Genomic DNA, 13,765 nt, shown 5'->3' on the forward strand with positions numbered 1-13,765 from the left:
GAAGCAGCTGCAAATTTTCTGTGCCATTTCTTTTTCATGCGGTCTTTTGACTATATCACAGCCAGCAAGTTCCTCCGTAAAAGGAGTGGAAGGGGAAAGGTGAGTGTGTATCTTTTCAATTTTCAGCAATTTTCAATTGCTAGCAGCCCTAGTCCAAGATTTTAAGGGGACGGAGCCTTGGGAACCTCTAACACAAAGAGGAAATTGCTGTGGTGCACCTGCATGGAATGCCATTCCCCACCACTGCGGTCTGGCACTTTCTACTGATCCTTTAGGTCTGTGTCTGCGTGTTTTCTGCACACTACATTATGTCTATATTATATGCTTTCATTGTACACTCATTTCTCTTTCACAGCACTTAGCATAACTATAATTAAATAATTTAGCATGGAAATACAGATGTTTTTCTCTCCTGTTATGCCCTCAGATCCATAGGGACAAAGACTGTCTGTCTCATACATCATGATTTCCCCAATTATCCAGCACAGCACTCAACTCAGAGAAGGGGCTCAGTAAATAATTTGTTGAGAGAGCGGATGCTCACCCAACCAAATTCCACCTGTCCTCACTCCCCCAGATGATAATGAGTTGACTCTGGTGTCACAGCTTGTGATTCACAGCACTTCCTGGCCTGCTGTGAGGGGCTAGGAACCTCCCTACTGCTGGCCAGAAAGAGCAGCAAACAGGCCTTCCAGGACACCCAGCAATGATGAAGTGGACAGTTCCTCTTTCCAGACATTCCATGCATCATCCCCAAGATATTTTTCTGTCTCTGTGACCTCATGCAAAGGAATGGTCTCAAATTTATTGCTTTTCTTTTTCTCCATCAAAGATTCTTTCTAAACCCTTCTACTTTCCTCTACACTCCTCTATCCCCAACCTATTGCTGGCTCCCCTGTTGGCTTCGCAATGGCAAATAAGTCGAAGCTGTGTTTGCAACTGAGACTCAGCCTCAGGGAGAACATAGTCAACACAAAGCAGTAACACTGTCTATACTGAAGAGCCAGCTCAGCCTAATTGCTTTGAACTTGCCTCCTTCAGGGGCCACTCCTGGGAGGTTTCCGAACACTCCTGAGTCAACATGAGCTTCCACAGTGTGAGGTGCCATGACTCTTTCATTGTCAGAAAAATAACGTGCTCTTGGGGCTACTCCTGTTAAAAGAGCATATATTACAAGCTACGGTAAGAACAATCCTCAAATCATCTAGAACCAAGATTCCAGAGCAGCTAAAGCGATCCTGCCCTGTTTTATCCTAAAGCAGAATATCTTTTTTCAGCAAGCTCTTCCTCAACCTCTTCATTTAAGATGTGCTCAGAAAGGAGAGATGATGTTTGGCTAGACTGGAGGGATGGCGGGAGCACCTGTGTGAGTAGCTCTCTCTGGCCCACGTGCATGTCGAAGGCTCAGTAAACACTTTAATAATGTGGACAAAATACTTGTATTTTTAAATGACAGTCTGCCTGGAAATACTTAAATTTGTGGAATTTCATTCAGAAATAACAATCTGCTTTTAAAAAGTTGTAAAATGGAATTTTTATAATACAAGTGGAGTTTCTGTAGCTCATAGAGTAACAGCCTCAGTACTCCCCGACTTTTTTTCCCTCAGACAACAAGCTACCAACTGTTCGTTTTCTGTATAACCATAGGAAATCCTTCCATACCTTAGGCTGAATAAAGTAATTTTATTTTCTATAATATGTCATGTCAACAACACAGAATCAGAGGGCATTTTGACCAAGAAGTAATCTATCTTCAGATCAATATTTTCAACTGAAAGTATTTTCCTATTTGCTACAACAATTGCAAACCAGTTTGAAGAGGCAATGGGTGAAGCTATTGATGTAAAATTATAGGGATCAAGGCACTCTTGAGATTTTGTATTTGACGTGAACAACAGAAAAATTTTTTAGGAAAATTTTGAGAAAAAGGACTATTGAAAGACCAAAGCTAAGTTTCTAAAATTCTTGGGAACTTTCCTTTTGCACCCATTGACAGGATGTTCAGTATCTTTTTTAATCACTAGCTCTCAACCTGCAACTCTCTGTTGTCATTGCATTGATATCTATGAGGTAATGATCATTATTAACTCAACAGGAAGACTATTATGGGAATAGATCATATTTTACTCCTCCAACCACGTTTAGTACAGTGTACTAGCTCTCAGCCTGTGTCTGAAAACCCGGGGAAGGAAGGGCATGGGCAGACCCCAGAGTTATTGTAGGGGGTCTGAGAGACTCTATGGGAGGTCACTAGCATTGTCCTACAAAGAAGAACTCGGTCTCTAAGATATAATTTTCAATGGTAGTTATTTCAATAAAATGTAATTAACTGGTCTCCATCGAGAATAAGAATATTTAAGGAGCATAGCACAGAGGTTAAGTATGCAGGTTTCAAAGTCAGACTAGCCTGATTTCTGCTCTACCACACAGCAGCTGCATGACCCTGGGTGGGAGGTGGTTACTTACTTTTTCAAACCTCAGTTTCCTCTAGAATTAAGTGGGGCAGAGTATATAAATCCCTAACCATCCTGCATGGTACATAGAGGATGCTCGATAAATATATCTTTAAAAAGGAAGAAAAGAACAGAAAAAAAAGGCTTTAAAAAACAATTGTGTTATTTATATGCCTGGTATCTGAAACATTTTGCATCCTTCCAATTAGCAACAGAATACTGCACTTAAAACAAATTAATGTCAACTTATTTGCCATCATAAATTCAACCGAGACAACTCTCACTTGGGAGGGACAGACTATGCATATGCTAAACATTTATGTCTATGGCTTCTCTGAACTCTTGCTTATTGAGGTAGATTTCATAAAGGCCGACTCCTAGATTATATCACTTTAGTTTCAACTTAAAAAAGCTCTTCAAACAACTCCTATTTAATATTGTATCGTGATTTAATTGACTTATGGCTATAAGAAATGGCTACAAGTCAAAATATGTCTGTCATGTGTAAAGCCATATTCCAATGTGACTCAGTATTTCCACTTTTAGGAATCTATCATAAGAACACGCATTCGTGGGAATGGGTTAATGTAGCAGGCTTGGACCGCTCAAACCCTGCATATTCTCAAGAAGGACCTGTTTTAATAGACTGGACCTTGGCCAGCTCCTGGAAGCCTGGCTTTTGGAATGTTCTGACTGATAAGAGTGTTCTCCATGCCTGAAGCTTGGGTCACACTCTACCAATTTGCCTAGATGGTTTACACATTCAACAGGTGGTACATCTCTGTGACTGGTCCATAATAAAACCCTCTACAATTAGGCTCAGGTGATATGCTATTACATGTCATTGTGGAAGGAATTAAATACATCTGTGACATTCTATTGAAGGGATTCTTGGAAACTTGTGCCTGGTTTCTTCTGAACTTTGCCCCGTGAGCTTTCTCCCTTTGCTTTTTTTTTTTTACCTCTGGATCCTTTCACTGCTATAAATTGTAACAATGAATAAAGCAACCTCTGAATCCCGTGAGTACTTCTTTGGAATCAAGCTTGAGGGGGTCTTGACAAACCCAACAAAATATGTTTTTGCAAAATAAGTTTACTGCAATTGTTTCATGATATTGAAACACCGAAAACAATTTAAATGAACAAGAGATAAACAGTTCTACAAATTAGGGTAAATCAATACAAAGTTTTTGTAGTATCCTTAAAAGCAACATTTTCATATATTTATCATGACATTAGAAAATGCTTGGGATATAAAGGTACCTGAAAAAGCAAGATCCAGAATTACATATAAAGCTTCAACCCAAGTATGAAAAAGTTCCCTAACTGTACAGAAAAAAGACTGGAAGAAATGATGCTAATATATATTAGTGGCTATTCATGGACGATGAAGTTATGAAATATTTTATTGCTTCATTTTTTCTGTATTCTTCATGTTTTCTCCTCAGAGCAAATTATTATCCTATTTTTACTGACTTATTTTAATATATTTCAGTGCCAAATTAAAACATGTATGGAAAAGTTCTAACAATACAGAAAGAAGATAAAACTGAAAAATGAATATTTTCTTCTCATTACAACTTCTCCTTCTAATAGCTGTTAACTACTTAAATGATACTTTCTATGCTTTTTCTATAAATATACAAAAAAGCATAGATAAAAAAGATTTATTTTTATTTTAGTTTTGGCAAAAATGGGATTTTCTGCAGCTTTTTTCCTTTGACAATGTATTATGGACATCTTTCCATACAATACATATAGATCTGTCTCATTCTTTTGAAAGATTACATACCAATCTAATGAATTGATGTATCATAGCTTATTTAAATATTTTCATATTGATGAATATTTAGATTGTTTCCAATTTTTTAGTATTATAATCAATGTTGCAAAGAAAAGCGCCTGGACTTATGCCATTGCTGCCTAAGCAAGAGTTTTCATGCGAGAGATTACCAGAAGTATAAACACTAGATTACACATCATATACACTTAAATTTTCATAGATGACAAACTGCCCTCTAAAAGCTTATACAAATTTATTTTCCTATTAATGCTACTATAGTGTTCATTTGCCATATTCTTACTAATGTTGGTTATAATAAACCTTTTTAATTTTTTCTAATCCAAATGAAAAAGATGGTATGTCATTAAAAAAAATGTACTTAGTTACTAATGCTTTTGAACATCTTTTCATATGTTTATGGCCATTGATTATTTTGTACTTCAACTGTGTGAATTACCCATTCATATCTTCTACCTATTTTTCCAAGTAAGTTGTATTTTTCCAATTTTTTTCATATAACACTTTCTTGCGGCAGTTTCATGCAGTTTATCTCCTTAATTCTATGATGACTTTCATTGTGGAAATAATTATTGAAATAATTATAAAAGCTTATAGTTAAGTTTTTATATAGTTAAATCTATCAGTTTTTAAATATTTCCAGGCTTCTTTTTTTTTTTTAAAGATTTTATTTATTTGTCAGAGAGAGAGAGAGAGAGTAGTGAGCACAAGTAGGGGGAGTGGGAGAGGGAGAGGCAGACTCCCCGCTGAGCAGGGAGCCCGATGTGGAACTCGATCCCAGGATCCCGGGATCATGACCTGAGCCGAAGGCAGACGCTTAACCAACTGAGCCACCCAGGCATCTCTCCAGGTTTCATATCATGTTTAGAAAGCCTTTCCCTATTCCAAAATTTTAAACTACTTTTTAATTATTTTATTATCAGAATAGATATGTTTAAGACAAAGTTGTTGTCCACTATGTTGTTCAACATATACATTTTTTTAATTCACAGAAATAAATTTTAAAATCTTAAAAATTTGGGCTAGGAAATAAGCTTCTCTCTTCTGAAGAAGTGACATGCTCTTTTTTTTTTTTTTTTTTTCCAATCCCGGATTGTGTTTCTTCTTTTGTTCTTGTAGCCAGGAAACTCTGGGCCTAGTTTTATCAGGATTTTCTTTTTTTATTACTTAGAGTTTTATCCTTGAATCTGTGTTATTCTGTGCCCTTTACTGAATGCTACATTGGATTTTTCTGAAGTTAGAAAGCAGTTAAATTATAAATAAATTAGAAAATGATTAAAGAAATAACAAAGGGAAAATGATTACATGAATAAATAATAAAAACCTACTATATTTAATTTAAACTTCTTCAGGTCATGGTTCTTAATCCATTTTACTATGAATTCTCGGTTTGCTAGAATTAACTGGAATCTCATTGATAAGATTATAGATCTCTTGCTCTCACTCTATTTATTAGTTCATGACTGTTTACCTTATTGTGAGCTTCTTAAAAAGTAGAACTGTTTTAATTATCCTTGAATCCAAGTCACCCTTTGGCTTAAAAAAAGCACTTCAATGTTTCCTGAATGAATGAACCAGAAAAAAGTCACTCACAAATAAAGCTCACATCAGAAATCTAGGTTAAAAGCAACAGCCCAAGTACTCCCTGGGTATGTTCTATTGTGGGTACGTGTTGTATCTACAATTGTGGATGACAGTAATTGAGCAGATGATCCAAAGATACAAGAGCTCTGCCATCATTAGCCTGGAATCACCAAGGGAAAGAAGCAAAGCATTGCAGTTTAGAAATGTTTCCAATAACATGGGTTAAAACAAGGGTTGGCATTATCTAAGTAGTTAAGAAACCCAAACACCTTCAGTCCCAAGAAATCCAATTATTTGGGATTTAATTGTAATCTGCATGCCTACCTTTTGCTTTTTAAGTAGCTTGATGACACAAGGCAATGTGAAAGATGATTCTGTTTCCAAAACTAGATTTCATTTAACTCAGAAATTCAAACCAATGGAATAAATGCAAAGCTAAAATTCAGTGATAAAATTTATCTTTTAACAATGTATTGTTTCACATCCTGAGTCTTGGTTTGCCCATCTGTAATTTATAAAATAATACTTTTCTCCTTACCTCTCTGAGTTTTTGTGAGGACAAAATTAGATTTAGTACCTTAAAGTATATTTATAAAGTAATACAAAGTGGAAGAGAATTCCCGTTATCAAGATCCCACGGCTTTCAAAAATCTCTTATGTAGCTGAAATATTTGAAAAAATAATGAAATTTTATGGGCCTAAATACTGTTGCTACTTCTTTTCCTTCTCTCCTTCACACCTGACGTACCTGATTTCCATGTAACTGTACTTCAACTAAAACAACCACTCCTTCAACACATTTTGCTATATTATTATGTAACACTTTCAACATATACTAGAGATACTAGTCTAGTTAGTGTAATGTATTCTATTAGTCAACTTTAACAATGAGCAATATATGGTCAATGTTGTTTCATCTTCTGTAAACACCCTGACTCCACCTGCCATCATCCTGAGTTACTTTGAAGCAAATCCCAGAGAGCACACCATTGCAAGTGTGAATGTCTAAAATATGACTTTTTAAAAATCTAACCACAATTACTACATCATGCTTAAAATATTAGCAATAGGTTCACATTTCCTCAGTTATCTTCAAAAAATAATTTGGGGTGTGTTTATTTGAACTGGGATCCAAAATAAGATCCATAATTTGCATTCCCCCTCCATCTCTTTTTACCCCCCCAACTGTTTTTTGCTTTTTGTTTTTTACAATTTTTGTTGTTGTGTAAATCAGTTGGTTTGTCCTATAGCGTTTCCCACCTTTGGGGCCAGCTAATTCTATTTCCATGGTGCTATTTAATATGGTTCTCTGTCCTTGTATTGCTGGTAAATTAGTAGTTAGATCTAGAAGCCAGTTCAGATTCATTCTGCCCCCAAAACCAATTCACGGATAATATATATATTTTCTTTTTTTTAAAGATTTTATTTATTTATTTATTTGAGAGAGAGAGAGAAACAACATGAGAGGGGAGAGGGTCAGAGGGAGAAGCAGGGTCCCCGCTGAGCCAGGAGCCTGATGTGGGACTCGATCCCAGGACCCCGGGATCATGACCTGAGCCGAAGGCAGTTGCTTAACCAACTGAGCCACCCAGGCGCCCGATAATATATATATTTTCATCAGTATAGTTTATAACGCCCAGTTGTATCTTTCATTGCCTTCACGCCTGATTCACTAGAAGCTGTGAAAAGATTTGCTATCCCATCTTGTCAGCCAGAATACTTTTATAAGAGAAACTTCCCTTCATCAACTATTTGATTGTCTTGAGGTACAGACTGAACAGAAGCTGAAATATTTTATTATTTTCCTTATTTACCAGCTTTCAAAATAACAGGTGGTTTCCGAGCATCCTCCAAGGTGACTAGTTTCTGTTTATCTTTTTTATCATTATGCCCTCGTGGATATACATATAGTTCAGTGACTATTAATCCACTGCAGCTATTATGAATCTTATTGATATTCAAACATTTTTTAACCAGTAAGAGCTTATTCAGTTTGACATTTGTGTCCTTTTGATATAACTCTAGTAGTCTTTGAATTCTTCTCGGCTTTCTGGCAAGGCAAGATCCCCTGGGACCTACAGGTCCTGCCCTGGACCTGGAACCAGCCATTTCTTCAAGAACCCCTATCTGCCTCTACTGGGAAATGTATTTAGAGATCAGTCTGGGCACTGCTTGTGCCCTTTACTTTCCCTAGTCTACCTTTGGAAAAGATTCCTAGAGGTGGGACTGCTAGGTCAAAGGACAACTGCTCATGTGATTTTATTAGATAATGCCAAATGCCCTTGCACAAGACGCGTCCTAGGTTATACCCCACCAGTAATGTGTGAGAGTGCCTCTTTCCCTGCAGCTTCCCGATAGCAGATGTTTTCAACCTTCTGGAATTCTGCCAATCTACTAGGTGGGATATTGTAGCCTGTTGTAGTTTTACTTTACATTGTTCTTCTTATGAGTGAGGTAGATTATCTTTTCATGTTCTTTTTCTAAGAGCAACCGTCCAAGTTCCTAGCTTATTTTTCTACAACACTGGTTCACAAAATATGACCGCTACCTCATCAGCAGCAGCATCACCTGGGAATTCATTAGAAATGCACATTCTCAGGCTCCACCCCAGACCTACTGAATGGGAAAATGTGTACTACTAGAAGGTGATTTTGAGGGCATATCATTATGTGATAAAAGCAAGGTAGAGAAAAGTATGAAGAGTAGACCACCTTTTTCCTAAACAATAGGGACATCATATATATATAAACACATATATACACATATAGATAATATTAACTATTATTATTAATTACTGAATGAGATACTCTGGGGATAAACCCCACTAATCCGTGTTTTAACAAACCCGACAGGTGATTCTAAGGCACTAAAATTTGAGAAACTTGCCTATAGGGTTGATTCAACATCTGTATTTTAACTTCCCTTAAACTTGCCTAATTATTTTCTATTTAAACTAAGGCCAAACTGTTAGTAAACTGAAACTGAAAGGTCCAAATGCCATCTGGCATTCATACATTAATTGGTTGATGTATCCAACCATTAACGAATAGATGTTAAGGATCACTACAGATCACCGTGGCAGGCAGTGGGGATTCCATGCTAAAACAACACAGACATGGTCCCTGGCCCCCAGAAATTTTCCTTTCTCTGAAGAAGAACAAAACAACTAAGTTAAGTCTAACCAAAGAGGATTACAAGGTGCCACTGCATCTTAGAGCAAGGGGCTCCAGCTAGTCTCTGGGTCAGGGAAATGCAAAATAAATGAACATTGGGAGAGTATTCTACTCCCATCAGATGGACAAAGGGATCACACCTATTCCTCACAGGGATATGGGCGGACACGTGAAACACTGCAGCAACTTTAAGAAGGAATCTAATGATACCTATTAACACATCAAACACAACCATCCGTTCCCAGGAATCAATCTCGTAGAAAGAATGCCTCTCATTCAAGGCCATTTGCTGCAGCATTGTTCATAGCTAGTTATAGAGTGAATGCCCAGTGGGGAATGGTTGAATACATCATGATATATCCACACCAGGCAGCCACTGAAAAGAATGAGCCATGCCGTGATTTGAAGGTATTTCTATGATGTACTCTTTGAATAAGGAAAGCAACATGTAGAAAAATGGGGATAATAAATTCCCAGTTTTAGAAACCCACATAAGCGGGTGCCTGGGTGGCTCAGTTGGTTAGGCGACTGCCTTCGGCTCAGGTCATGATCCTGGAGTCCCGGGGTCGGGTCCCACATCGGGCTCCCTGCTCAGCAGGGAGTCTGCTTCTCCCTCTGACCCTCTTCCCTCTCGTGCTCTCTGTCTCTCATTCTCTCTCTCTCAAATAAATAAAATCTTTAAAAAAAAAAAAAAAGAAACCCACATAAGCCCAATATGTATGTTGGCATGTGATTATTTGAGCATAGATGAAAAATATGGAAGAATAGATACAAATATGGATAAGCCTTCTACAGTGGATTAGGGCTCAACACGTATCCTCTCTTCCTTTTCCCGCACTTTCTTATTGTGCAGAAGATGGATGGCTCAGAATGGTGAGCTTGGGCACCTCGCAGACAAACAGACGTACTTGGGTGAGATGGGGGCCACATGTAGGTTGCCTCGACAAGCACCTTCACTAGTTACACCTTGGCACCAGCTGACTGCCCTGCTTCGGGTCACTAGCTTCATGGGTGTGGAGGGGCAGGGCATCCCTTCTGCTGGCCTGGGTCTAACAGACATAGCTTGGTTCTGGAGCCCTTCTAAGGTAACTGCTGCTCCCTGGATCACAGCTTGTGGGGCGTGAGCCTGGAGCCAGAGGTGGGGCACAGAATTCCCAGATCCCTGTAGAGGCTGCAGCTCCTTGGGGTTCCGTGACTCCCTCCTGGAGGTTGGAAGTTTGGTCCTATAGTCCTTCCAGTGATTTCCTCAACACGGGACTCCAGAGCCAAATGCCAATCTGCCTAAAATGGCTTGATTCTTGTTTGTTGTTGTTGTGGTTGTTTGTTTGTTTTCTTGCAATCAAACTATACAATTCAATGGGTTACCAGCCGGGGAAGGAGTGACAGTTGTAAGAATTTAAACATATGAATATAAGAAAGTACCTTGAAAATAGTGGTATTATTGTTATTATTAATTTTCTTTTTTTTCATTTTATTTTATTATGTTATGTTCATCACCATACATTACATCATTAGTTTTTGATGTAGTGTTCCATGATTCATTGTTTGCACATAACACCGGGTGCTCCATTCAGTGCGTGCCCTCCTTAATACCCATCACCAGGCTAACTCTTCCCCCCACCCCCCTCCCCTCTAGAACCCTCAGTTTGTTTCTCAGAGTCCATAGTCTCTCATGGTTCGTCTCCCCCTCTGATTTCCCCCCCTTCATTTTTCCTTTCCTACTATCTTGTTTCAGAGGTACAGGTCTCTGATTCATCAGTCTTACACAATTCACAGCGCTCACCATAGCACGTACACTCCCCAATGTCCATCACCCAGCCACCCCATCCCTCCAATGTTATTATTAATTTTAAATGCCATTTGAAACTCATCTATCATCCCATCTAAATAACTTATGTACACGGGGTCTTTGAAAAGACTTTTTAGTGCAGAAAAGGCACTCCACTGTGGAGCTTCTCCAAGGCACACGGTCTTACCAGCAGGTGTAGCTGTGGATTTGGGCGCCGGAAGCAAACTCCTGCGGGGTGTTGTCACACTGGAGGATGCTGGAGGAGCTGCCCGGCTGGCCGCCTTGGGTGTGTCTTTGGAAGGCAGAGCTGCCTTCAGAGCCGGCTGGTCTTCGTTCCCAAAGGTTGACCCTGTGGGAGGCAGACAGTGTGTTATTATAACCTCATGAAAAATGGATGGACCCTCCTTGCCATTTGCAATTGCCCACCAATCCTAACGCTGTCATCTGCTTTAGAACTTGACCTGACTCTTAGTGAGGGGCCTTGAAAAACATTTCTCTGGGACCAGAAGTGGAAAAGAGCTCCCTTTAGTCATAGCAGAAGTCTGTCATTCAAATCCTCTGTGCAAGGGGCTCCCCAAAAGACAAGAGCAGCCTCTGAAGATTTTAAACCCGTGTGTGCACGCACGCACACACACACACACACAATTTGCTTATGTGGATGTGTAATTGTGTGTAAAATATGCATTTATTTGATAACTCATGGAGGATGAGCAATCCTTTTTCTGAAAACTAGTGTGAGTGACCCAGGGGAGGTGAGAGTACGAAGAGATGTGTGCTGCTCCAAGGTCATGGAGAACCTCCTGACACCCAAGTTATTTGACCTTCAGAACAAGAGGCGTGGGGTGAAGGGAGAGTCATACGGAGCATGGGGACAGAGAATCTCTCTGACACCCATGAAGTTTTTTGCCCGAAAAGCTGAGGCCTCACCAAACTATGAAACCCCTGAATTAGAGCCTAGCTTATTGCAAAGGCAGAAGATGCTTATTGATCATTTCAGTTTACTATTCAATATAGAAACAGACTCTTTGTCTACAGGACAGTTTGTTTATAAATGAGTGCTCTGATACTCTGAACATATGGCATACTGGGATAATGTGTCAGGTTTAAATGCACAAGGCCCCAAGTTTTCTTCTAGATCTTTCCAAACCTACTGTGGCTTATACATCTGTCATCTCTTAAAGACAATGACACCACCATCTAGTCCCTGTTAAAGGATCAGTCTTTTAAGTACACCTCTGAATACAGCTGCGAGGCCCAATCCACTAAATTAAATAGAGCCTGAACGTATTGGAACTACTGCTTGTTTGGAATGAAACCATCCAGTTAGAAACGTGACCATGTACAGTGGAAAAAATGCAATGACAGCTGGAAGTAGTATACAGAATTTTAGAGAAAGATTAATTTTGTTGTTTTTATTCATTTTAAAAGGATAGGTATAACATTCTATTTAGATGGAACCTGCATAAAAATGATAACATTATTCAAATGGCTTTAATGTTCAAAACATCCAGGAATTTCATTCAACCACTTAGAGTAAGAGATTGCTGCTTTCCTCCCTCTGAAGACTTGAAAGTCTGTTTAAAATCTGTGAGATTTGTTTTGTTTCTAAAGAAAAGCATATTTAGGAAAGAAAAATAAAGAATGTGCTATTTCCCAGCACAGAGCCTATGTCCTATAGTTCTTTTTAGGTCTGTGCAAGGTTTTACATAGTTCTAAACGGAGAATGCATTTGATCTATGCAAACAGAACAAATGCCTCGAAACTTCACCGAAAGGATCTGCCCTGTATCCTGAATGTCAGATAAAGAAGTAAGCACCTGTTTGATCTAAAAACTTCATCAGGAAAAGGGACACCACACACCTGAAAAAAGTAAGTCTTAGTGTCTGAATAATCCCGTGGGCTCACCAGTCCAATCCTAGAATTTAGAGGATCTCTGGAGGTTTGCAGGACGTTTCAGATGGAAGGAAGGGGCCCAGCCGCTGTATAGATTTCACATGGAATTACGTACTGCTTAGCTTACCACTGACATATTGCTGGAATAATCTATTCACTAAAATATGTAGTGGAAGCTGAATTGAACATAAAAAGTTTCACACAGAGTCTTTTACTTAATTATTAAAGTTTCTTAAGAAGGGAAATGTTTTGTATCATTTGTAAAGTTCAAATGCCCTTTTATCAAAACCTCTTGCACCTGGCATGGACCTCATACATGAAATTTGTTATTCAGAGCACATGTCAATTTAGAGATTTGGCGGCTTTCCAGGCTGGGAACGAATTCATCTACTTGAAGTACAAAGTGTCAAGGAAGCTATGTGGGTGATGTACTCTCCTCTGAGAGAGGTCTTGAATAAACAAAAAAGAAAATAAAGCAAAATAAAATAAAATAGAACTCTATTCTTGTCCATCCTTGTGGGATATAGCTGGCAGTTAACAGTATTACTCTTTGAAAACTAGCTGAAGTCAGCCAGTAATTAAAGACTCATTATTTAGTAAATGAAAAGTGTTCAAAATGGCTGCTGAATTCTATAAATGTTCCTGCTATTTCGCAACAATGCAGGCAACATTAAACCAGGGCTTGATAAGAGGAAGAAAATAACTGGAAATAAACAAACTGCTTGTGTAAGCCAGGAAAATGTTCTGTCACTCAGTCAGTCAGTGGAGGTGGTTCGTGAGTCTAATTTCGTCTCCAAATCTGGCCTGAATGATCCAGGTCATCACCTGGATAAATGGTGCAGCCCGAGGAGCAGAACAGCCAGGGTGTGCACACCCCCTCCTCCACCTCCCACCTCTCTGCCCCTCGGTTTCTTCGTCTGCAAGTGCGGATACTGAGCATGGACTTCACAGAGCTGTCGTTGGGAAGGAATTTTTAAATGTTAAAGCAAGAGTCAGGACAAGAAAAGAGTGGTGTCTGGTGAATAGTGAGCTCTTCTGTGTTAGTTACACCAACACACACAGGCTAGTATTC

At 38.9% G+C, this 13,765-nt stretch overlaps 1 protein-coding gene across 7 annotated transcripts in view; it reads right to left on the reverse strand.

Annotated features, from left to right (window-relative positions):
* Positions 1-13,765, reverse strand: part of MTUS2 (microtubule associated scaffold protein 2) — a 581,138-nt gene that overhangs the window by 166,114 nt on the left and 401,259 nt on the right. For all 7 annotated transcript variants that reach the window (XM_025874487.2, XM_073894733.1, XM_073894728.1 and 4 more), the window contains one exon: positions 10,988-11,149. In XM_025874487.2, the coding sequence (XP_025730272.1) occupies positions 10,988-11,149 (162 nt within the window). The remainder of the gene's footprint in view (positions 1-10,987; positions 11,150-13,765) is intronic.

The sequence above is a fragment of the Callorhinus ursinus genome, unplaced genomic scaffold, assembly GCF_003265705.2.
Source record: "Callorhinus ursinus isolate GAN/ISIS: 27379988/994484 unplaced genomic scaffold, GSC_fseal_2.0 scaffold7, whole genome shotgun sequence".
Lineage (NCBI taxonomy): Eukaryota > Metazoa > Chordata > Mammalia > Carnivora > Otariidae > Callorhinus > Callorhinus ursinus.